The sequence below is a fragment of the Salmo salar genome, chromosome 17, assembly GCF_965601325.2.
Source record: "Salmo salar chromosome 17, fSalSal1, whole genome shotgun sequence".
Classification (NCBI taxonomy): domain Eukaryota; kingdom Metazoa; phylum Chordata; class Actinopteri; order Salmoniformes; family Salmonidae; genus Salmo; species Salmo salar.
Genome location: NC_138307.1, coordinates 76,886,913 through 76,914,118, shown reverse-complemented (window position 1 = coordinate 76,914,118; position 27,206 = coordinate 76,886,913). Strand labels below are relative to the sequence as shown.

The 27,206-nt window shown below is 51.4% G+C and overlaps 1 protein-coding gene across 1 annotated transcript in view; it reads right to left on the bottom strand.

Moving 5' to 3' along the window:
- LOC106598037 (tyrosine-protein phosphatase non-receptor type 12) overlaps window positions 1-27,206 on the bottom strand; it is a 119,615-nt gene that overhangs the window by 38,522 nt on the left and 53,887 nt on the right. The window contains exons 2-10 of the mRNA XM_082964164.1: window positions 18,524-18,632; window positions 7,748-7,824; window positions 6,597-6,692; window positions 6,123-6,161; window positions 5,796-5,867; window positions 4,977-5,036; window positions 4,606-4,748; window positions 2,565-2,631; window positions 2,390-2,468 (exon numbers count right to left, since the gene is read on the bottom strand). Coding sequence (XP_082820290.1) covers window positions 2,390-2,468; window positions 2,565-2,631; window positions 4,606-4,748; window positions 4,977-5,036; window positions 5,796-5,867; window positions 6,123-6,161; window positions 6,597-6,692; window positions 7,748-7,824; window positions 18,524-18,632 — 742 coding nt within the window. The remainder of the gene's footprint in view (window positions 1-2,389; window positions 2,469-2,564; window positions 2,632-4,605; window positions 4,749-4,976; window positions 5,037-5,795; window positions 5,868-6,122; window positions 6,162-6,596; window positions 6,693-7,747; window positions 7,825-18,523; window positions 18,633-27,206) is intronic.

Genomic DNA, 27,206 nt, shown 5'->3' with positions numbered 1-27,206 from the left:
TATACATATTAAACCAAGGAGACCCAGACAGACACCACATGAAGATTGACACACTGTAGACAAAGACATCAGTTGTCTTTTTGTTCACATTCAGCAGAACGCCTCATTACCTTGGTCTGAACAGCAGAACGCCACATTACCTTGGTCTGAACAGCAGAACGCCACATTACCTTGGTCTGAACAGCAGAACGCCACATTACCTTGGTCTGAACAGCAGAATGCCTCATTACCTTGGTCTGAACAGCAGAACGCCTCATTACCTTGGTCTGAACAGCAGAACGCCACATTACCTTGGTCTGAACAGCAGAACGCCACATTACCTTGGTCTGAACAGCAGAACGCCTCATTACCTTGGTCTGAACAGCAGAACGCCACATTACCTTGGTCTGAACAGCAGAACGCCTCATTACCTTGGTCTGAACAGCAGAACGCCTCATTACCTTGGCCTGAACAGCAGAACGCCTCATTACCTTGGCCTGAACAGCAGAACGCCTCATTACCTTGGCCTGAACAGCAGAACGCCTCATTACCTTGGTCTGAACAGCAGAACGCCTCATTACCTTGGTCTGAACAGCAGAACGCCTCATTACCTTGGTCTGAACAGCAGAACGCCTCATTACCTTGGTCTGAACAGCAGAACGCCTCATTACCTTGGTCTGAACAGCAGAACGCCTCATTACCTTGGTCTGAACAGCAGAACGCCACATTACCTTGGTCTGAACAGCAGAACGCCTCATTACCTTGGTCTGAACAGCAGAACGCCACATTACCTTGGTCTGAACAGCAGAACGCCTCATTACCTTGGTCTGAACAGCAGAACGCCACATTATCTTGGTCTGAACAGCAGAACGCCACATTACCTTCGTCTGAACAGCAGAACGCCACATTACCTTGGTCTGAACAGCAGAACGCCACATTACCTTGGTCTGAACAGCAGAATGCCACATTACCTTGGTCTGAACAGCAGAACGCCTCATTACCTTGGTCTGAACAGCAGAACGCCACATTACCTTGGTCTGAACAGCAGAACGCCACATTACCTTGGTCTGAACAGCAGAACGCCACATTACCTTGGTCTGAACAGCAGAACGCCACATTACCTTGGTCTGAACAGCAGAACGCCTCATTACCTTGGTCTGAACAGCAGAACGCCTCATTACCTTGGTCTGAACAGCAGAACGCCACATTACCTTGGTCTGAACAGCAGAACGCCACATTACCTTGGTCTGAACAGCAGAACGCCACATTACCTTGGTCTGAACAGCACAACGCCACATTACCTTGGTCTGAACAGCAGAACGCCACATTACCTTGGTCTGAACAGCAGAACGCCTCATTACCTTGGTCTGAACAGCAGAACGCCACATTACCTTGGTCTGAACAGCAGAACGCCTCATTACCTTGGTCTGAACAGCAGAACGCCACATTACCTTGGTCTGAACAGCAGAACGCCTCATTACCTTGGTCTGAACAGCAGAACGCCTCATTACCTTGGTCTGAACAGCAGAACGCCTCATTACCTTGGTCTGAACAGCAGAACGCCTCATTACCTTGGTCTGAACAGCAGAACGCCTCATTACCTTGGTCTGAACAGCAGAACGCCTCATTACCTTGGTCTGAACAGCAGAATGCCTCATTACCTTGGTCTGAACAGCAGAACGCCTCATTACCTTGGTCTGAACAGCAGAATGCCTCATTACCTTGGTCTGAACAGCAGAACGCCTCATTACCTTGGTCTGAACAGCAGAACGCCACATTACCTTGGTCTGAACAGCAGAACGCCACATTACCTTGGTCTGAACAGCAGAATGCCACATTACCTTGGTCTGAACAGCAGAACGCCTCATTACCTTGGTCTGAACAGCAGAACGCCTCATTACCTTGGTCTGAACAGCAGAACGCCACATTACCTTGGTCTGAACAGCAGAACGCCTCATTACCTTGGTCTGAACAGCAGAACGCCTCATTACCTTGGTCTGAACAGCAGAATGCCACATTACCTTGGTCTGAACAGCAGAACGCCACATTACCTTGGTCTGAACAGCAGAACGCCACATTACCTTGGTCTGAACAGCAGAACGCCTCATTACCTTGGTCTGAACAGCAGAACGCCTCATTACCTTGGTCTGAACAGCAGAACGCCACATTACCTTGGTCTGAACAGCAGAACGCCACATTACCTTGGTCTGAACAGCAGAACGCCACATTACCTTGGTCTGAACAGCAGAACGCCACATTACCTTGGTCTGAACAGCAGAATGCCTCATTACCTTGGTCTGAACAGCAGAATGCCTCATTACCTTGGTCTGAACAGCAGAACGCCACATTACCTTGGTCTGAACAGCAGAATGCCACATTACCTTGGTCTGAACAGCAGAATGCCTCATTACCTTGGTCTGAACAGCAGAATGCCTCTGTGTTCTCATCTCCTGAATCAGCCGGAACACGTTGAAGTCTTCTGGAATCTTCTACAAACCAACAAGAACAATACACTCAGTGGTCTATCTGTGCTCCAGGAAACAGCAAAGGCAACACTGTGTGTGTGTGTTTCATATTGTACGTACCCCAGCCTTTAGTAGGTTCCACGTGTAGTCTATAGCACAGATGGCGCCTGTCCTCCCACAGCCAGCACTGTCAAAACACAACAACAATCAGACAGAAACAGAATGCACAGCCTAGAGACACACAGACTACATCTCACAGCTTCCATTAGGCTTGGTGGATTTACAGCTGGAACTAACATTCAGAGAGTGTATGTTCTAAGCTACGGTATATAAACTCAGCAAAAAAAGAAACTTCTCTTTTTCAGGACCTTGTCTTTCAAAGACAATTCGTAAAAATCCAAATAACTTCACAGATCTTCATTGTAAAGGGTTTAAACACTGTTTCCCATGCTTGTTCAATGAACCATAAACAATTAATGAACATGCACCTGTGGAACGGTCGTTAAGACGCTTACAGACGGTAGGCAATTAAGGTCACAGTTAGGACACTAAAGAGGCCTTTCTACTGACTCTGAAAAACACCAAAAGAAAGATGCCCAGGATCCCTGCTCATGTGTGAACATGCCTTAGACATGCTGCAAGGAGGCATGAAGACTGCAGATGTGGCCAGGGCAATAAATTGCCATGTCCGTACTGTCAGACGTCTAAGACAGCACTACAGGGAGACAGGAGGGACAGCTGATCGTCCTCGCAGTGGCAGACCACGTGTAACAACACCTGCACAGGATCGGTACATCCGAACATCACACCTGCGGGACAGGTACAGGATGGCAACAACAACTGCCCGAGTTACACCAGGAACGCACAATCCCTCCATCAGTGCTCAGACTGTCCTCAATAGGCTGAGAGAGGCTGGACTGAGGGCTTGTAGGCCTGTTGTAAGACAGGTCCTCACCAGGCATCAACGGGCACAAACCCACCTTCGCTGGACCAGACAGGACTGGTAAAAAGTGCTCTTCACTGATGAGTCGCGGTTTTGTCTCACCAGGGGTGATAGTCGGATTGGAGTTTATCGTCGAAGGAATGAGCGTTACACCGAGGCCTGTACTCTGGAGCGGGATCGATTTGGAGGTGGAGGGTCCGTCATGGTCTGGGGCGGTGTGTCACAGCAGCATCGGACTGCCTGCAATGATAACAAGCTCAATCTGAACGCTGTGCATTACAGGGAAGACATCCTCCTCCCTCATGTGGTACCCTTCCTGCAGGCTCATCCTGACATGACCCTCCAGCATGACAATGCCACCAGCCATACTGCTCGTTCTGTTTGTCATTTCCTGCAAGACAGGAATGTCAGTGGATCTCAATCCCATTGAGCAAGTCTGGGACCTGTTGGATCGGAGGGTGAGGGTTAGGGCCAGGAACTTGCAGGTGCCTTGGTGGAAGAGTGGGGTAACATCTCACAGCAAGAACTGGCAAATCTGGTGCAGTCCATGAGGAGGAGATGCACTGTAGTACTTAATGCAGCTGGTGGCCACACCAGATATGGACTGTTACTTTTCATTTTGACCCCCCTTTGTTCAGGGACACATTATTCAATTTCTGTTAGTCAGGAGTCTGTGGAACTTGTTCAGTTTATGTCTCAGTTGTTGAATCTTATGTTCATACAAATATTTACACATTTTAAGTTTGCTGAAAATAAACGCAGTTGACAGTGAGAGGACGTTTCTTTTTTTGCTGAGTTTATGTTGACACACTTAACATCCTTAAGCCCCCCTGGCCACAACATCCCGTCTCCCCCCTACATTCTCCCACGGTAGTGAGCAGTGAATCCCCAGGGCCAGTAGAGGAACATACATGTGGCTCCGATCAGCCTGATGATGATAATAATAATGACGGCCCTGAAGGGACTTCTTGACGTTAATTAATTGAGGACCAGAAATCAAAGGGGAATAGAAAGAGCTGAGCTGGTGGTTTGCAGTGCGCCCCCCACAGACCTCCGCAGCTGTGTGTGAGTGTGTGTGTGTGTGTGTGTGTGTGTGTAGCAGCGGTCTGAAGATACACACATACTTGGTAGTTATCTCCTGTGATATTGTTTCCGCACTTCTCTATCCATTGCTTCTAGCTTTAAATGGACGGCTTCACGGAGTGTATGTGTGTGTACCTGCAGTGTATACAGATGGGTACATCATCATGCTCCTGGTACTCTCTCATCAGACCAATCATATCCAAGATGGAGTCAAAGGACGAGGGAACGTCATGGTCTGGCCAGTTGATGTAATGGAACTGGGTTATCCTCCGTGTCTCCTGTAGGGAGGGGGGAGGGGGGAGAGGAAGAGAAGGGGGGAGAGAGACACGCAGAAAGGGAGGGAGAGAGAGTGAGAGCGAGGAGCAAGAAGTGATAGACAGAGGGCGTGAGAGAGAAGGGGAGAGAGGAAATGAGTTTCCAGAAAGAGCGGATTGATGTCATGTGAATGATGAAACTGAAAGGCCATTGTGTTTCTATATGTTAGTGGGGAAGAAAAGAGAACTCACATTCTCATGCTCCACTGTCAGGGTCCTGATGAAATAGTCCGTTCTGGGCTGTTCTGATTCCTGCCAGGAGAAACAGAGGATTAAACCCAACTGTAACAGGTTTGAAAAAGCAATGCTTCAGAAAACATATATACACATACATACATACATACATACATACATACATACATACATACATACATATGTATGGTTATTTAAATAGGGAAGTCCAGCTAACCATAGTGGCGGAGATCAGTTGACATGTTGTATTGTAAAACAACAAGACACTAAGTCCTAGTCTACTTGTTACAATGAGCCTTTCTACAGAAGCTACTTCTGACTGTGTGTATTGGCTTGGGACACACAGAGAACACTCGGAGTCTCTTCAGTTAGTCAAAGGCCACGGTCTGCCTCTTTATACAGTCCTGTCTGGCCCTCTGTCTGCCTGTTACACTGAGGACTGCTGACTGGACTCTGTGTGTATCAAATGTACATGTTCCCTTTACATGACTACTGAATACTACAGCCACAGTGACTGGCTCTAGTAAAGACTCCATATGTAATAACACAGCCAAAGTAGTTCCCACTTAGCCCTTCCATACTGGACAGCATACTAACCCCAGAACATGGAGCTCCACCGTCTCTGGAGGACAAGTTCATCACTGTAGAACACTGTGACTAAAGAGGACACTTTAAAATAGCTCTCTCCTTTAATATGAGGCTCTGCATAGCTGGAGGATGGGCTGGCTGGCGCTCAGTAAATACAATGAAGGGGTGTGTGTGTGTGTATGTGTGTGAGAATGTGAGTGTGTGTGATGTGTGTGTGTGTGTGTCACTTACACAGGAGATTCTGAACGGGCCAAAAGACATGGGCTCATCACCAAACTGGGGAAAGTACCGCTCACACTTTTTCTAACAGAAAATAGGAAAAAGACAGGTTTGCGTTTCAAAGCCTAAACCACATTCTCCACAAAACAACATATGAAACTCTCTATCTCTATCAAACACGTATGAAAGAGGGAGATATGAAAACCCTTCAGTATTATCAACAGAAATATCTTACTCCAGACACTGAAGGGCTTTTCCTGTCAAATCAACAGTGAAAGTGGTTCTTTCATATTACTATAGTATAATACCATATGGACGGCTTCAGGACCAAACTCTTACCCTTCCCATCTCGAATTCTCGACATGCCATTACGATGACCTGCGACATAAGAAACGGAAAGGTTTTCAATTTACATCATGCTAGAAAAATGGACATTCCAATGTCTGTATTCTGTTCCATCACATGGTAATAAACCTGACACACAGCATATGTTATAAACACATTAACAAACAGCGCTTCCTAGGAATTAAAGTCTCAGAGAGCAGTGGCAAAAACAGTGTGTGTATATGTATACATGTGTGTGTGTCTCAGTGTGTGTGTGTCTCAGTGTGTGTGTGTCTCAGTGTGTGTGTGTCTCAGTGTGTGTGTGTGTGTGTGTGTGTGTATATATGTGTGTGTATATATGTGTGTGTCTCAGTGTGTGTGTGTGTGTGTGTGTGTGTGTGTGTGTGTGTGTGTGTATATATGTGTGTGTGTGTGTGTGTGTGTGTGTGTGTGTGTGTGTGTGTGTGAGAGAGTGAGAGAGAGACTCACGGCTACACTGTACTCCCAGTTCATTCTCCAGAAGTCGATGACAGTGTTGGGTAGAGGACCCTGGGTAGCGATGTAGGCCTCTGGACCATCCATTCCCTGGTAACACAACTAATATTAGAGGGCTGGATGAACTAACACACAGTTAGTTTAGTGAGAGGACAAGCAGAGGAGGAGGAGGGGGGAGGAAGAGGAGGAGAGAGGAAGCGGAGGAGAGGGAGAGGAAGTGGAGGAGAGGGAGGAGGAGAGGGGAAGCGGAGGAGGGAGGAAGTGGAGGAGAGGAGGAAGCGGAGGAGAGAGGAAGCGGAGGAAGGAGGAAGAGGAGGAGGGAGGGAGGAGAGGGGAAGCAGAGGAGAGGGAGGAGAGGGGAAGCAGAGGAGAGGGAGGAGAGGGGAAGCAGAGGAGAGGGAGGAGAGGGGAAGCAGAGGAGAGGGAGGAGAGGGTAAGCAGAGGAGAGGGAGGAAGTGGAGGAGAGAGAGGAAGTGGAGGAGAGAGAGGAAGCGGAGGAGAGGGGAAGCGGAGGAGAGGGGAAGCGGAGGAGGGGAAGCGGAGGAGAGAGAGGAGAGGGGAAGCGGAGGAGAGGGGAAGCGGAGGAGGGAGGAAGTGGAGGATAGGGAGGAGGAAAACACTCAGACATCTTTATTCAGGCCAGCCTGTTGGTAAAGGTCTCTGAGTTTTTAAGGGTGTAATTGATCACCTTGTGTGACACAGCTGAGTGTCATTAGCTTCCACACAGTGTGCAGGTTGCTATGCTCCGCATGACTATCACCTGGAAGGCCCTGTCGCCTCTAGCTACTAAACAAAACAACTTTTTGTGGACTAGGTGTTACAATTGTCTATCCTTCAGCATTCCTTCTGGTCTATTTAAAGTGTTGACCTCTGACTGGACAGACATTCAGGGTGAAACTGAAGACGTACTGGTGATATGTTTGAGGGCCTGTAAGCTTATCTCCACACATCTGCTCCCCCCCCCCCCCACCCACAAACCCTGTCACCCAGGACCACCGGCTTTCTCCTGACACCTTACATGTCTAAGGCAAAAAGGCTGAGGCAAAAAGGCTGAGGCAAAAAGGCTGTGTAAGCCGTGGGAGGGCAGAGGGGTGAGGTCCCATCATGCAGTCACAGGTCTGAGGTGTGTAGAAAGTCAACTGTACCTTGATGAAGCTGGCATTGATGTAATCTGAATCCTGATTGGTTGTTTTTAAAGTCAGCTTTACCCTCGTGTGGTCAACTGTGGGAGAGAAGAGGATACATGTTAGAGAGAGAGACAGAGGAAAAGAAGAGCGAGAGGAGAGGAAAAGAGAAGAGAGCGAGAGGAGAGGAAAAGAGAAGAGAGCGAGAGGAGAGGAAAAGAGAAGAGAGCGAGAGGAGAGGAAAAGAGAAGAGAGCGAGAGGAGAGGAAAAGAGAAGAGAGCGAGAGAGAGGAAAAGAGAAGAGAGCGAGAGGAGAGGAAAAGAGAAGAGAGCGAGAGGAGAGGAAAAGAGAAGAGAGCGAGAGGAGAGGAAAAGAGAAGAGAGCGATAGGAGAGGAAAAGAGAAGAGAGCGAGAGGAGAGGAAAAGAGAAGAGAGCGAGAGGAGAGGAAAGAGAAGAGAGCGAGAGGAGAGGAAAAGAGAAGAGAGGGAGAGGAGAGGAAAGAGAAGAGAGCGAGAGGAGAGGAAAGAGAAGAGAGCGAGAGGAGAGGAAAAGAGAAGAGAGCGAGAGGAGAGGAAAAGAGAAGAGAGCGAGAGGAGAGGAAAAGAGAAGAGAGGGAGAGGAGAGCGAGAGGAGAGGAAAAGAGAAGAGAGGGAGAGGAGAGGAAAAGAGAAGAGAGCGAGAGGAGAGGAAAAGAGAAGAGAGCGAGAGGAGAGGAAAAGAGAAGAGAGCGAGAGGAGAGGAAAAGAGAAGAGAGCGAGAGGAGAGGAAAAGAGAAGAGAGCGAGAGGAGAGGAAAAGAGAAGAGAGTGATAGGAGAGGAAAAGAGAAGAGAGCGAGAGGAGAGGAAAAGAGAAGAGAGCGAGAGGAGAGGAAAAGAGAAGAGAGCGAGAGGAGAGGAGAGGAAAAGAGAAGAGAGTGAGAGGAGAGGAAAAGAGAAGAGAGTGATAGGAGAGGAAAAGAGAAGAGAGCGAGAGGAGAGGAAAAGAGAAGAGAGCGAGAGGAGAGGAAAAGAGAAGAGAGCGATAGGAGAGGAAAAGAGAAGAGAGCGAGAGGAGAGGAAAAGAGAAGAGAGCGAGAGGAGAGGAAAAGAGAAGAGAGTGATAGGAGAGGAAAAGAGAAGAGAGCGAGAGGAGAGGAAAAGAGAAGAGAGCGAGAGGAGAGGAAAAGAGCAAGAGCTAGTTTCCCATGTCAATAAAGCCCCTTAAATTGAATTGAGAGAGAGAGGAAGGGAGAGAAAGGGAGAGGAAGGGAGAGGAAGGGAGAGGAAGGGAGAGGAAGGGAGAGGAAGGGAGAGTGGAAAGGAGCAGGAGAAAAAGAGAGCAACAGATTAGAAGGAATAAAGACCAAGGATGTGGCTGGTAAATAGAACAAATAAATCATGTAAAATGTTTTCAGCATTGTACAACAATAATATTATATAAACACTATATTTGACTGATCCATCCATAGCCTCCATCCATGAATCCATCCGTAGCCTCCATCCATGAATCCATCCGTAGCCTCCATCCATGAATCCATCCGTAGCCTCCATCCGTAGCCTCCATCCGTCCATCCACCCGTATAGACTATCCATCCATCCATCCACCCGTATAGACTCTATCCATCCATCCATCCACCCGTAGCCTCTATCCATCCATCCATCCACCCGTATAGCCTCTATCCATCCATCCATCCACCCGTATAGCCTCTATCCATCCATCCATCCATCCGTCATCCGTATAGCCTCTATCCATCCATCCCTCCGTATAGCTTCCATCCATCCACCCGTAGACTCCATCCATCCACCCGTAGACTCAATCCATCCACCCGTAGTCTCCATCCATCCATCCACCCGTAGCCTCCATCCATCCATCCACCCGTAGCCTCCATCCATCCATCCACCCGTAGCCTCCATCCATCCACCCGTAGCCTCCATCCATCCACCCGTAGCCTCCATCCATCCACCCGTAGCCTCTATCCATCCATCCCTCTGTATAGCTTCCATCCATCCATCCGTAGCCTCCATCCGTCCATCCGTAGCCTCCATCCGTCGCCTCCATCCGTCCATTCGTAGCCTCCATCCATCCATCCACCCGTAGCCTCCATCCATCCATCCACCCGTAGCCTCCATCCATCCATCCACCCGTAGCCTCCATCAATCAATCCACCCGTAGCCTCCATCGATCCATCCACCCGTAGCCTCTATCCATCTGTAGCCTCTATCCATCCATCCCTCTGTATAGCTTCCATCCATCCATCCGTAGCCTCCATCCATCCACCCGTAGACTCAATCCATCCACCCGTAGTCTCAATCCATCCATCCGTAGCCTCCATCCGTCGCCTCCATCCGTCCATTCGTAGCCTCCATTAGTCCATCCACCCGTATAGACTCTATCCATCCATCCATCCACCCGTATAGCCTCTATCCATCCGTATAGCCTCTATCCATCAATCCATCCGTCATCCGTATAGCCTCTATCGATCCATCCATCCACCCGTATAGCCTCTATCCATCCATCCATCCGTCATCCGTATAGCCTCTATCCATCCATCCATCCCTCCGTAGCCTCCATCCATCCACCCGTAGCCTCCATCCATCCATCCATCGGTAGCCTCTATCCATCCATCCATCCGTAGCCTCCATCCGTCCATCCGTAGCCTCCATCCGTCCATCCACCCGTATAGACTCTATCCATCCATCTATCCATCCACCCGTATAGACTCTATCCATCCATCCATCCACCCGTATAGCCTCTATCCATCCATCCGTAGCCTCCATCCGTCCATCCACCCGTATAGACTATCCATCCATCCATCCATCCATCCACCCGTATAGCCTCTATCCATCCATCCATCCACCCGTATAGCCTCTATCCATCCATCCGTATAGCCTCTATCCATCCATCCATCCAGCCGTATAGCCTCTATCCATCCACCCGTATAGCCTCTATCCATCCATCCATCCATCCGTCATCCGTATAGCCTCTATACATCCATCCATCCGTATAGCTTCCATCCATCCCTCCGTAGCCTCCATCCATCCACCCGTAGCCTCCATCCATCCATCCATCGGTAGCCTCCATCCATCCATCCATCCGTAGCCTCCATCCGTCCATCCGTAGCCTCCATCCGTCCATCCACCCGTATAGACTCTATCCATCCACCCGTATAGCCTCTATCCATCCGTCATCCGTAGAGCCTCTATCCATCCATCCGCACACTCTATCCATCCATCCCGCCGTATAGCTTCCATCCATCCATCCATCCCTCCGTAGCCTCCATCCATCCACCCGTAGCCTCAATCCATCCACCCGTAGCCTCAATCAATCCATCCACCTGTAGCCTCAATCCATCCATCCACCTGTAGCCTCTATCCATCCATCCATCCGTAGCCTCTATCCATCCATCCGTAGCCTCTATCCATCCATCCCTCCGTATAGCTTCCATCAATCCATCCCTCCGTATAGCTTCCATCCCTCCGTAGCCTCGATCCATCCACCCGTAGCCTCCATCCATCCATCCACCCGTAGCCTCCATCCATCCACCCGTAGCCTCCATCCATCCATCCGCCCGTTGCCTCCATCCATCCGTCCGTAGCCTCCATCCATCCGTCCGTCCATCCATCCATCCGTAGCCTCCATCCATCGATAGCCTCCATCCATCCATCCATCCATCGGTAGCCTCCATCCATCCATCCATCGGTAGCCTCCATCCATCCATCAGTAGCCTCCATCCATCCATCCGTCCATCGGTAGCCTCCATCCATCAATCGGTAGCCTCCATCCATCCATCCATCGGTAGTCTCCATCCATCGGTAGCCTCCATCCATCGATCGGTAGCCTCCATCCATCCATCCGTAGCCTCCATCCATCCATCCATCGGTAGCCTCCATCCATCCATCCATCGGTAGCCTCCATCCATCCATCCATCGGTAGCCTCCATCCATCCAGCCATCGGTAGCCTCCATCCATCCATCGGTAGCCTCCATCCATCCATCCATCCATTGGTAGCCTCCATCCATCCATCCATCCATTGGTAGCCTCCATCCATCCATCGGTAGCCTCCATCCATCCATCCATCCATCCATCCATCCATCCATCGGTAGCCTCCATCCATCCATCCATCCATCGGTAGCCTCCATCCATCCATCGGTAGCCTCCATCCATCCATCGGTAGCCTCCATCCATCCATCCATCGGTAGCCTCCATCCATCCATCCATCGGTAGCCTCCATCCATCCATCCATCCATCGGTAGCCTCCATCCATCCATCCATCCATCGGTAGCCTCCATCAATCCATCCATCCATCGGTAGCCTCCATCCATCCATCCATCGGTAGCCTCCATCCATCCATCCGTCGGTAGCCTCCATCCATCCATCCGTCGGTAGCCTCCATCCATCCATCCGTCGGTAGCCTCCATCCATCCATCCGTCGGTAGCCTCCATCCATCCATCGGTAGCCCCCATCCATCCATCCATCCGTCCATCGGTAGCCTCCATCCATCCATCCATCGGTAGCCTCCATCCATCCATCCATCCATCGGTAGCCTCCATCCATCCATCCATCGGTAGACTCCATCCATCCATCGGTAGCCTCCATCCATCCATCGGTAGCCTCCATCCATCCATCCATCGGTAGCCTCCATCAATCTATCCATCCATCGGTAGCCTCCATCAATCTATCCATCCATCGGTAGCCTCCATCCATCCATCCATCCATCGGTAGCCTCCATCCATCCGTCGGTAGCCTCCATCCAGCCATCCGTCGGTAGCCTCCATCCATCCATCCGTCGGTAGCCTCCATCAGTCCATCCGTCGGTAGCCTCCATCCATCCATCCGTCGGTAGCCTCCATCCATCCATCCATCCGTCGGTAGCCTCCATCCATCAATCCGTCGGTAGCCTCCATCCGTCGGTAGCCTCCATCCATCCATCCGTCGGTAGCCTCCATCCATCCATCCGTCGGTAGCCTCCATCCATCCATCCGTCGGTAGCCTCCATCCATCCGTCGGTAGCCTCCATCCATCCATCCGTCGGTAGCCTCCATCCATCCATCCGTCGGTAGCCTCCATCCATCCATCCGTCGGTAGCCTCCATCCATCGGTAGCCTCCATCCATCCATCCATCCATCCGTAGCCTCCATCCATCCATCCATCCATCCGTAGCCTCCATCCATCCATCCATCGGTAGCCTCCATCCATCCATCCATCGGTAGCCTCCATCCATCCATCCATCCATCCATCGGTAGCCTCCATCCATCCAGCCATCGGTAGCCTCCATCCATCCATTGGTAGCCTCCATCCATCCATCCATCCATCGGTAGCCTCCATCCATCCATCCATCCATTGGTAGCCTCCATCCATCCATCGGTAGCCTCCATCCATCCATCCATCCATCGGTAGCCTCCATCCATCCATCCATCGGTAGACTCCATCCATCCATCGGTAGCCTCCATCCATCCATCGGTAGCCTCCATCCATCCATCCATCGGTAGCCTCCATCAATCTATCCATCCATCGGTAGCCTCCATCAATCTATCCATCCATCGGTAGCCTCCATCCATCCATCCATCCATCGGTAGCCTCCATCCATCCGTCGGTAGCCTCCATCCATCCATCCGTCGGTAGCCTCCATCCATCCATCCGTCGGTAGCCTCCATCAGTCCATCCGTCGGTAGCCTCCATCCATCCATCCGTCGGTAGCCTCCATCCATCCATCCATCCGTCGGTAGCCTCCATCCATCAATCCGTCGGTAGCCTCCATCCGTCGGTAGCCTCCATCCATCCATCCGTCGGTAGCCTCCATCCATCCATCCGTCGGTAGCCTCCATCCATCCATCCGTCGGTAGCCTCCATCCATCCATCCGTCGGTAGCCTCCATCCATCCATCCGTCGGTAGCCTCCATCCATCCATCCGTCGGTAGCCTCCATCCATCCATCCGTCGGTAGCCTCCATCCATCGGTAGCCTCCATCCATCCATCCATCCATCCGTAGCCTCCATCCATCCATCCATCCATCCATCCGTAGCCTCCATCCATCCATCCATCGGTAGCCTCCATCCATCCATCCATCGGTAGCCTCCATCCATCCATCCATCCATCCATCGGTAGCCTCCATCCATCCAGCCATCGGTAGCCTCCATCCATCCATCCATCCATCCATCCATCGGTAGCCTCCATCCATCCATCCATCCATCGGTAGCCTCCATCCATCCATCCATCCATCCATCGGTAGCCTCCATCCATCCATCCATCCATCCATCCATCGGTAGCCTCCATCCATCCATCCATCCATCCATCGGTAGCCTCCATCCATCCATCCATCGGTAGCCTCCATCCATCGGTAGCCTCCATCCATCCGTCGGTAGCCTCCATCCATCCATCCGTCGGTAGCCTCCATCCATCCATCCGTCGGTAGCCTCCATCCATCCATCCGTCGGTAGCCTCCATCCATCCATCAATCCGTCGGTAGCCTCCATCCATCCATCAATCCGTCGGTAGCCTCCATCCATCCATCCGTCGGTAGCCTCCATCCATCCATCCGTCGGTAGCCTCCATCCATCCATCCGTCGGTAGCCTCCATCCATCCATCCGTCGGTAGCCTCCATCCATCCATCCGTCGGTAGCCTCCATCCATCCATCCATCGGTAGCCTCCATCCATCCATCCATCCATCGGTAGCCTCCATCCATCCATCCATCCATCCGTAGCCTCCATCCATCCATCCATCCATCCATCCGTAGCCTCCATCCATCCATCCATCCATCCGTAGCCTCCATCCATCCATCCATCGGTAGCCTCCATCCATCCATCCGTAGCCTCCATTCATCCATCCATCGGTAGCCTCCATCCATCCATCCATCCATCCGTCGGTAGCCTCCATCCATCCATCGGTAGCCTCCATCCATCCATCCATCGGTAGCCTCCATCCATCCATCCATCCATCGGTAGCCTCCATCCATCCATCCATCGGTAGCCTCCATCCATCGGTAGCCTCCATCCATCCATCGGTAGCATCCATCCATCCATCGGTAGCATCCATCCATCGATCGGTAGCCTCCATCCATCCATCGATCGGTAGCCTCCATCCATCCATCCGTCGGTAGCCTCCATCCATCCATCCGTCGGTAGCCTCCATCCATCCATCCGTCGGTAGCCTCCATCCATCCATCCGTCGGTAGCCTCCATCCATCCATCCATCCATCCATCGGTAGTCTCCATCCATCCATCCATCGGTAGCCTCCATCCATCCATCCATCGGTAGCCTCCATCCATCCATCCATCCATCCATCCGTAGCATCCATCCATCCGTAGCCTCCATCCATCCACCGGTAGCCTCCATCCATCCATCGGTAGCCTCCATCCATCCATCCATCGGTAGCCTCCATCCATCCATCCATCGGTAGCCTCCATCCATCCATCCATCGGTAGCCTCCATCCATCCATCCATCGGTAGCCTCCATCCATCCATCCATCGGTAGCCTCCATCCATCCATCCATCGGTAGCCTCCATCCATCCATCCATCGGTAGCCTCCATCCGTCGGTAGCCTCCATCCATCCATCCATCCATCGGTAGCATCCATCCATCCATCCATCGGTAGCCTCCATCCATCCATCCATCGGTAGCCTCCATCCATCCATCCATCGGTAGCCTCCATCCGTCGGTAGCCTCCATCCATCCATCCATCGGTAGCATCAATCCATCCATCGGTAGCCTCCATCCATCCATCCATCGGTAGCCTCCATCCATCCATCCATCCATCGGTAGCCTCCATCCATCCATCCATCCATCGGTAGCCTCCATCCATCCATCGGTAGCCTCCATCCATCCATCCATCGGTAGCCTCCATCCATCCATCGGTAGCCTCCATCCATCCATCCATCGGTAGCCTCCATCCATCCATCGGTAGCCTCCATCCATCCATCCATCGGTAGACTCCATCCATCCATCCATCGGTAGCCTCCATCCATCCATCCGTAGCCTCCATCCATCCATCCATCGGTAGCCTCCATCCATCCATCCGTCCATCGGTAGCCATCCATCCATCCATCGGTAGCCTCCATCCATCCATCCATCGGTAGCCTCCATCCATCCATCGGTAGCCTCCATCCATCCATCCATCGGTAGCCTCCATCCATCCATCCATCGGTAGCCTCCATCCATCCATCCATCCATCCATCCATCGGTAGCCTCCATCCATCCATCGGTAGCCTCCATCCATCCATCCATCGGTAGCCTCCATCCATCCATCCATCCATCCATCCATCCATCGGTAGCCTCCATCCATCCATCCATCGGTAGCCTCCATCCATCCAGCCATCCATCGGTAGCCTCCATCCATCCATCCATCCATCCATCCATCCATCGGTAGCCTCCATCCATCCATCGGTAGCCTCCATCCATCCATCCATCCATCCGTAGCCTCCATCCATCCATCCATCCCCTCCATCCATCCATCCATCGGCAGCCTCCATCCATCCATCGGTAGCCTCCATCCATCCATCCATCCATCCATCCGTAGCCTCCATCCATCCATCCATCCCCTCCATCCATCCATCCATCGGCAGCCTCCATCCATCCATCGGTAGCCTCCATCCATCCATCCTCCATCTACCTCCATCCATCGGTAGCCTCCATCCATCGGTAGCCTCCATCCATCGGTAGCCTCCATATATCCATTGGTAGCCTCTATCCATCCATCGGTAGCCTCCATCCATCCATCGGTAGCCTCCATCCATCCATCGGTAGCCTCCATCCATCCATCCGTAGCCTCCATCCATCCATCCGTAGCCTCCATCCATCCATCCGTAGCCTCCATCCATCCATCCGTAGCCTCCATCCATCCGTAGCCTCCATCCATCCATCCGTAGCCTCCATCCATCCATCCATAGGAGTCATGATGTTCTGAATTAAGAGGCAGAAGGGCTTCCATGTTGTTCAGGTAGAGGTTAGTATCCTGTAAGATGTCCTCCATGTTGTTCAGGTAGAGGTTAGTATCCTGTAAGATGTCCTCCATGTTGTTCAGGTAGAGGTTAGTATCCTGTAAGATGTCCTCCATGTTGTTCAGGTAGAGGTTAGTATCCTGTAAGATGTCCTCCATGTTGTTCAGGTAGAGGTTAGTATCCTGTAAGATGTCCTCCATGTTGTTCAGGTAGAGGTTAGTATCCTGTAAGATGTCCTCCATGTTGTTCAGGTAGAGGTTAGTATCCTGTAAGATGTCCTCCATGTTGTTCAGGTAGAGGTTAGTATCCTGTAAGATGTCCTCCATGTTGTTCAGGTAGAGGTTAGTATCCTGTAAGATGTCCTCCATGTTGTTCAGGTAGAGGTTAGTATCCTGTAAGATGTCCTCCATGTTGTTCAGGTAGAGGTTAGTATCCTGTAAGATGTCCTCCATGTTGTTCAGGTAGAGGTTAGTATCCTGTAAGATGTCCTCCATGTTGTTCAGGTAGAGGTTAGTATCCTGTAAGATGTCCTCCATGTTGTTCAGGTAGAGGTTAGTATCCTGTAAGATGTCCTCCATGTTGTTCAGGTAGAGGTTAGTATCCTGTAAGATGTCCTCCATGTTGTTCAGGTAGAGGTTAGTATCCTGTAAGATGTCCTCCATGTTGTTCAGGTAGAGGTTAGTATCCTGTAAGATGTCCTCCATGTTGTTCAGGTAGAGGTTAGTATCCTGTAAGATGTCCTCCATGTTGTTCAGGTAGAGGTTAGTATCCTGTAAGATGTCCTCCATGTTGTTCAGGTAGAGGTTAGTATCCTGTAAGATGTCCTCCATGTTGTTCAGGTAGAGGTTAGTATCCTGTAAGATGTCCTCCATGTTGTTCAGGTAGAGGTTAGTATCCTGTAAGATGTCCTCCATGTTGTTCAGGTAGAGGTTAGTATCCTGTAAGATGTCCTCCATGTTGTTCAGGTAGAGGTTAGTATCCTGTAAGATGTCCTCCATGTTGTTCAGGTAGAGGTTAGTATCCTGTAAGATGTCCTCCATGTTGTTCAGGTAGAGGTTAGTATCCTGTAAGATGTCCTCCATGTTGTTCAGGTAGAGGTTAGTATCCTGTAAGATGTCCTCCATGTTGTTCAGGTAGAGGTTAGTATCCTGTAAGATGTCCTCCATGATGCCATGTTGTTCAGGAAGAGAAGAGGGGAGTGGGGCAGAGATGATGTGTGTGTGTGTGTGTGTGTGTGTGTGTGTGTGTGGGGGGGGGGCTTGGATGCTATGCTGTGGGGAAGAAGGGCCAAGAGGATGTGTGTGTTGTGAGGGGCTGTGGCCAGAGTTTATTTGTCCAGTCCACTCAGAGCCCTTCTGGCCTCTAGAATTAATGTGATTCTTTCCAGTAATATCCATCTATTCCCCTGACAGTAAGAACCATTAGAGAGGACACACACAGAACACTACACACACACACAGAACACTACACACACACAGAACACTACACACACACACAGACACACACAGAACACTACACACACACACAGAACACTACACACACACAGAACACTACACACACACACAGACACACACAGAACACTACACACACACACAGACACACACAGAACACTACACACACACACACACACACACAGAACACTACACAGACACACACAGAGAACACTACACACAGAGAACACTACACACAGAGAACACTACACACAGAGAACACTACACACAGAGAACACTACACACACACACACACACACACACACACACACACACACACACACACACACACACACACACACACACACACACAGAGAGAGAACACTACACACACAGAGAACACTACACACACAGAACACACAGCTTTGGCTACACATGATTACATACAGGGCAGTATGTCTTTATAGCGGTTCTTCTTCACATTGTCTTCCTTTTCCCCGACGTTGGTGGGGTAGATCTTCTCTGTCCTGTATTTGGTCGATAATCTTCGTAATCTCTGCAGGGAGAAAAAAACAACGAGAGAGAAAATGTTATTCATTCTGTGTTTTTCTGTCTCCTATAGAGAGACACGTAGTGGAGAGGGAATACCCAATGACACCCTATTTCCTTTATAGTGCACTACTTTTGACCAGAGTCCTATAAAGGGAATAGAGAGCCATTTATAGTGAACTACTTTTGACCAGAGCCCTATGAAGGGAAGAGGGAGCCATTAGGAACATATTCGTATAGAGGGGGGTTTAGTGTAGGATAGTATGAATGATTGATGGTGAAGAGAAACACTTGCCCTACATTAGAGGGATGTGGCCAGTCATGTTTCAGTGTCACAGGAACGGTTCCCAGAGAGCGTATCGTTGCCCACCCACGAGGTTAGGGATCATGAACAGATCCTATTTGACTATGCTCCACACATTTCACACACCCCCTTCTCCAGCCCCTCTAATAGCCCAGCAGAGACCAGCCCACCTAGACGCTATACAGTAGCTAACAGTTTAGGAATTCCCTAGTCCTCCTCGTGCAGCTCCAAGATGGTTCCTCACCCATCAGTACTTCCTATGGAGCTTCTCACACAGCTCTCTCTCTGGCTTCATTAGGAACTTCCAAACTCTCACGACAGCACCCTTGATCTCCAAGCTGAGGCCCTTAATTCAACTCGCTTCCAGCTCCGCTCTGAGGCCCTCTCCCCAGCTCACTTCCAGCTCCGCTCTGAGGCCCTCTCCCCAGCTCACTTCCAGCTCCGCTCTGAGGCCCACTCCCCAGCTCACTTCCAGCTCCGCTCTGAGGCCCTCTCCCCAGCTCACTTCCAGCTCCGCTCTGAGGCCCTCTCCCCAGCTCCGCTCTGAGGCCCACTCCCCAGCTCACTTCCAGCTCCGCTCTGAGGCCCTCTCCCCCAGCATTAATTACAGTGACAGAGTGTCGTTCAGCTCCACTCTAGCAGGACACAGATTCCTCTGGGACAGAACAGTAATGAGACAGTGCTTCAGCACATTAGCTGAAGGGATAAACACTACACACACACACTGGTACCCAGACACTACCACACACTGGTACCCAGACACTACCACACACTGGTACCCAGACACTACCACACACTGGTACCCAGACACTACCACACACTGGTACCCAGACACTACCACACACTGGTACCCAGACACTACCACACACTGGTACCCAGACACTACCACACACTGGTACCCAGACACTACCACACACTGGTACCCAGACACTACCACACACTGGTACCCAGACACTACCACACACTGGTACCCAGACACTTCCACACACTGGTACCCAGACACTACCACACACTGGTACCCAGACACTACCACACACTGGTACCCAGACACTTCCACACACTGGTACCCAGACACTACCACACACTGGTACCCAGACACTACCACACACTGGTACCCAGACACTACCACACACTGGTACCCAGACACTTCCACACACTGGTACCCAGACACTACCACACACTGGTACCCAGACACTACCACACACTGGTACCCAGACACTTCCACACACTGGTACCCAGACACTTCCCCACACTGGTACCCAGACACTACCACACACTGGTACCCAGACACTACCACACACTGGTACCCAGACACTACACACTGGTACCCAGACACTTCCACACACTGGTACCCAGACACTTCCACACACTCGTACCCAGACACTTCCACACACTGGTACCCAGACACTACCACACACTGGTACCCAGACACTACCACACACTGGTACCCAGACACTACCACACACTGGTACCCAGACACTTCCACACACTCGTACCCAGACACTACCACACACTCGTACCCAGACACTTCCACACACTCGTACCCAGACACTTCCACACACTGGTACCCAGACACTACCACACACTGGTACCCAGACACTACCACACACTGGTACCCAGACACTACCACACACTGGTACCCAGACACTACCACACACTGGTACCCAGACACTACCACACACTGGTACCCAGACACTACCACACACTGGTACCCAGACACTACCACACACTGGTACCCAGACACTACCACACACTGGTACCCAGACACTACCACACACTGGTACCCAGACACTACCACACACTGGTACCCAGACACTTCCACACACTGGTACCCAGACACTACCACACACTGGTACCCAGACACTACCACACACTGGTACCCAGACACTTCCACACACTGGTACCCAGACACTACCACACACTGGTACCCAGACACTACCACACACTGGTACCCAGACACTACCACACACTGGTACCCAGACACTACCACACACTGGTACCCAGACACTTCCACACACTGGTACCCAGACACTACCACACACTGGTACCCAGACACTACCACACACTGGTACCCAGACACTACCACACACTGGTACCCAGACACTTCCACACACTGGTACCCAGACACTTCCCCACACTGGTACCCAGACACTACCACACACTGGTACCCAGACACTACCACACACTGGTACCCAGACACTACCACACACTCGTACCCAGACACTACACACTGGTACCCAGACACTTCCACACACTCGTACCCAGACACTTCCACACACTGGTACCCAGACACTACCACACACTGGTACCCAGACACTACCACACACTGGTACCCAGACACTACCACACACTGGTACCCAGACACTTCCACACACTCGTACCCAGACACTACCACACACTCGTACCCAGACACTTCCACACACTCGTACCCAGACACTTCCACACACTCGTACCCAGACACTTCCACACACTGGTACCCAGACACTACCACACACTGGTACCCAGACACTACCACACACTGGTACCCAGACACTTCCACACACTCGTACCCAGACACTACACACTCGTACCCAGACACTTCCACACACTGGTACCCAGACACTACCACACACTGGTACCCAGACACTTCCACACACTCGTACCCAGACACTTCCACACACTCGTACCCAGACACTTCCACACACTCGTACCCAGACACTACACACTCAAACAGACACTACACACTCAAACAGACACTACACACTCAAACAGACACTACACACTCAAACAGTCACTACACACTCAAACAGACACTACACACTCAAACAGACACTACACACTCCCTAATTAGGAAATATGCATAAGAGTGTTGATGGAAGCTTCACAAGATGTAATCACTAGTGATGTTAATAAAAAAGACATAGAAGCTAATTTTCTAACAATTAGCGGCCATTTTTCCATGACATGCACAGCTGCTGAGGCTGCACTTGAGGTAACGACCTAGTAACAGAGAGGATGCTGGGAACAGAGAGGATGCTACTTCACTGTAGCCGGGTTTCGGGACCTCGTGCAACATCTGGTCAGAAATGTTGCAGATGGGGAGGTTCAACTGGAGAATGGAGGGATGTATTGGGAGAGGTTCAAGTCCCTAGTGAGACTGGAGAATGGAGGGATGTATTGGGAGAGGTTCAAGTCCCTAGTGAGACTGGAGAATGGAGAGATGTATTGGGAGAGGTTCAAGTCCCTAGTGAGACTGGAGAATGGAGGGATGTATTGGGAGAGGTTCAAGTCCCTAGTGAGACTGGAGAGATGTATTGGGAGAGGTTCAAGTCCCTAGTGAGACTGGAGAATGGAGGGATGTATTGGGAGAGGTTCAAGTCCCTAGTGAGACTGGAGAGATGTATTGGGAGAGGTTCAAGTCCCTAGTGAGACTGGAGAATGGAGGGATGTATTGGGAGAGGTTCAAGTCCCTAGTGAGACTGGAGAATGGAGGGATGTATTGGGAGAGGTTCAAGTCCCTAGTGAGACTGGAGAATGGAGGGATGTGAGAGGAAATAGTAGAATGATGATTTATTGGGAAAGATGGGTTGATCTGTGGCTGTCTGAAGGGTGGAATTGATGTACAGTATTAAATGTTTGATGTCCTCCAAATCAAGGGGGAAAGGGGGGATGGGATTATTATATGTTTTGCGTTTCGCCCTTTACGTTTCCTGGTTTGGCTAGTTTCATGCTGTGAGCGGGGTGTCTGCTGGTCCTGGTAGTTTCATGCTGTGAGCGGGGTGTCTGCTGGTCCTGGTAGTTTCATGCTGTGAGCGGGGTGTCTGCTGGTCCTGGTAGTTTCATGCTGTGAGCGGGGTGTCTGCTGGTCCTGGTAGTTTCATGCTGTGAGCGGGGTGTCTGCTGGTCCTGGTAGTTTCATGCTGTGAGCGGGGTGTCTGCTGGTCCTGGTAGTTTCATGCTGTGAGCGGGGTGTCTGCTGGTCCTGGTAGTTTCATGCTGTGAGCGGGGTGTCTGCTGGTCCTGGTAGTTTCATGCTGTGAGCGGGGTGTCTGCTGGTCCTGGTAGTTTCATGCTGTGAGCGGGGTGTCTGCTGGTCCTGGTAGTTTCATGCTGTGAGCGGGGTGTCTGCTGGTCCTGGTAGTTAAGGGTGTGCTCGCTTCCATGCCCGCCCGGGCGTCCCGCCCTTGGAAAATCCCTTTGGGCCGGGGGGGGCGGGTGGCGGCAGCACCCCCACTGACCAGAGAACCCTCTGATGGGAGTGTTCATTTGTATTGTCTGTGTATTGTTGTTTTAAAGAATAAAAATGATCTAGATATAAAATAAATAAATTGACATGTGTAAGTTCCCACTAGTGGCCAATTTCAAAGCTGCAAATAAACTTGAGTTGAGGCCCTCAGATACAAAAAATATGTGAAAATGTTGTTCACCTTCTCAGATAATTTTATATAAAGTATGAACACTTAAGAGATGCATGTACTGATATGCACATGACAGCATATTTCATGGGCATTCATGTATTTCTTGCCACTTGTAAAGATGGGGTTTTCAGTAGCAACATAACCATTAGGCCCGGCGCGCTCCCATTAGGCCCGGCGCGCTCCCATTAGGCCCGGCGCGCTCCCATTAGGCCCGGTTACCAGGATTAGAAACTATTCAAATCTCTGTACTCTCTCCAAGACGAGACACAGAGAGACACATGGTGATTACAGAAGACCTGTGACAGCTAGCTCTTTACCCCACCAGCCTCTCTGACACTGACAGACCTGTGACAGCTAGCTCTTTACCCCACCAGCCTCTCTGACACTGACAGACCTGTGACAGCTAGCTCTTTACCTCACCAGCCTCTCTGACAGACCTGTGACAGCTAGCTCTTTACCCCACCAGCCTCTCTGACACTGACAGACCTGTGACAGCTAGCTCTTTACCCCACCAGCCTCTCTGACACTGACAGACCTGTGACAGCTAGCTCTTTACCCCACCAGCCTCTCTGACACTGACAGACCTGTGACAGCTAGCTCTTTACCCCACCAGCCTCACTGACACTGACAGACCTGTGACAGCTAGCTCTTTACCCCACCAGCCTCTCTGACACTGACAGACCTGTGACAGCTAGCTCTTTACCCCACCAGCCTCTCTGACACTGACAGACCTGTGACAGCTAGCTCTTTACCCCACCAGCCTCTCTGACACTGACAGACCTGTGACAGCTAGCTCTTTACCCCACCAGCCTCTCTGACACTGACAGACCTGTGACAGCTAGCTCTTTACCCCACCAGCCTCTCTGACACTGACAGACCTGTGACAGCTAGCTCTTTACCCCACCAGCCTCTCTGACACTGACAGACCTGTGACAGCTAGCTCTTTACCCCACCAGCCTCTCTGACACTGACAGACCTGTGACAGCTAGCTCTTTACCCCACCAGCCTCTCTGACACTGACAGACCTGTGACAGCTAGCTCTTTACCCCACCAGCCTCTCTGACACTGACAGACCTGTGACAGCTAGCTCTTTACCCCACCAGCCTCTCTGACACTGACAGACCTGTGACAGCTAGCTCTTTACCTCACCAGCCTCTCTGACAGACCTGTGACAGCTAGCTCTTTACCCCACCAGCCTCACTGACACTGACAGACCTGTGACAGCTAGCTCTTTACCTCACCAGCCTCTCTGACAGACCTGTGACAGATAGCTCTTTACCCCACCAGCCTCTCTGACACTGACAGACCTGTGACAGCTAGCTCTTTACCCCACCAGCCTCTCTGACACTGACAGACCTGTGACAGCTAGCTCTTTACCCCACCAGCCTCTCTGACAGACCTGTGACAGCTAGCTCTTTACCCCACCAGCCTCTCTGACACTGACAGACCTGTGACAGCTAGCTCTTTACCCCACCAGCCTCTCTGACACTGACAGACCTGTGACAGCTAGCTCTTTACCCCACCAGCCTCTCTGACACTGACAGACCTGTGACAGCTAGCTCTTTACCCCACCAGCCTCTCTGACACTGACAGACCTGTGACAGCTAGCTCTTTACCCCACCAGCCTCTCTGACAGACCTGTGACAGCTAGCTCTTTACCCCACCAGCCTCTCTGACACTGACAGACCTGTGACAGCTAGCTCTTTACCCCACCAGCCTCTCTGACACTGACAGACCTGTGACAGCTAGCTCTTTACCCCACCAGCCTCACTGACACTGACAGACCTGTGACAGCTAGCTCTTTACCCCACCAGCCTCTCTGACACTGACAGACCTGTGACAGCTAGCTCTTTACCCCACCAGCCTCACTGACACTGACAGACCTGTGACAGCTAGCTCTTTACCCCACCAGCCTCTCTGACACTGACAGACCTGTGACAGCTAGCTCTTTACCCCACCAGCCTCTCTGACACTGACAGACCTGTGACAGCTAGCTCTTTACCCCACCAGCCTCTCTGACACTGACAGACCTGTGACAGCTAGCTCTTTACCCCACCAGCCTCTCTGACACTGACAGACCTGTGACAGCTAGCTCTTTACCCCACCAGCCTCTCTGACACTGACAGACCTGTGACAGCTAGCTCTTTACCCCACCAGGCTCTCTGACACTGACAGACCTGTGACAGCTAGCTCTTTACCCCACCAGCCTCTCTGACACTGACAGACCTGTGACAGCTAGCTCTTTACCCCACCAGCCTCTCTGACACTGACAGACCTGTGACAGCTAGCTCTTTACCCCACCAGCCTCTCTGACACTGACAGACCTGTGACAGCTAGCTCTTTACCCCACCAGCCTCTCTGACACTGACAGACCTGTGACAGCTAGCTCTTTACCCCACCAGCCTCTCTGACACTGACAGACCTGTGACAGCTAGCTCTTTACCCCACCAGCCTCACTGACACTGACAGACCTGTGACAGCTAGCTCTTTACCCCACCAGCCTCTCTGACACTGACAGACCTGTGACAGCTAGCTATTTACCCCACCAGCCTCTCTGACACTGACAGACCTGTGACAGCTAGCTCTTTACCCCACCAGCCTCTCTGACACTGACAGACCTGTGACAGCTAGCTCTTTACCCCACCAGCCTCTCTGACACTGACAGACCTGTGACAGCTAGCTCTTTACCCCACCAGCCTCTCTGACACTGACAGACCTGTGACAGCTAGCTCTTTACCTCACCAGCCTCTCTGACAGACCTGTGACAGCTAGCTCTTTACCCCACCAGCCTCTCTGACACTGACAGACCTGTGACAGCTAGCTCTTTACCCCACCAGCCTCTCTGACACTGACAGACCTGTGACAGCTAGCTCTTTACCCCACCAGCCTCACTGACACTGACAGACCTGTGACAGCTAGCTCTTTACCCCACCAGCCTCTCTGACACTGACAGACCTGTGACAGCTAGCTCTTTACCCCACCAGCCTCTCTGACACTGACAGACCTGTGACAGCTAGCTCTTTACCCCACCAGCCTCTCTGACACTGACAGACCTGTGACAGCTAGCTCTTTACCCCACCAGCCTCTCTGACACTGACAGACCTGTGACAGCTAGCTCTTTACCCCACCAGCCTCTCTGACACTGACAGACCTGTGACAGCTAGCTCTTTACCCCACCAGCCTCTCTGACACTGACAGACCTGTGACAGCTAGCTCTTTACCTCACCAGCCTCTCTGACAGACCTGTGACAGCTAGCTCTTTACCCCACCAGCCTCACTGACACTGACAGACCTGTGACAGCTAGCTCTTTACCTCACCAGCCTCTCTGACAGACCTGTGACAGCTAGCTCTTTACCCCACCAGCCTCTCTGACACTGACAGACCTGTGACAGCTAGCTCTTTACCCCACCAGCCTCTCTGACACTGACAGACCTGTGACAGCTAGCTCTTTACCCCACCAGCCTCTCTGACAGACCTGTGACAGCTAGCTCTTTACCCCACCAGCCTCTCTGACACTGACAGACCTGTGACAGCTAGCTCTTTACCCCACCAGCCTCTCTGACACTGACAGACCTGTGACAGCTAGCTCTTTACCCCACCAGCCTCTCTGACACTGACAGACCTGTGACAGCTAGCTCTTTACCCCACCAGCCTCTCTGACACTGACAGACCTGTGACAGCTAGCTCTTTACCCCACCAGCCTCTCTGACACTGACAGACCTGTGACAGCTAGCTCTTTACCCCACCAGCCTCTCTGACACTGACAGACCTGTGACAGCTAGCTCTTTACCCCACCAGCCTCTCTGACACTGACAGACCTGTGACAGCTAGCTCTTTACCCCACCAGCCTCTCTGACACTGACAGACCTGTGACAGCTA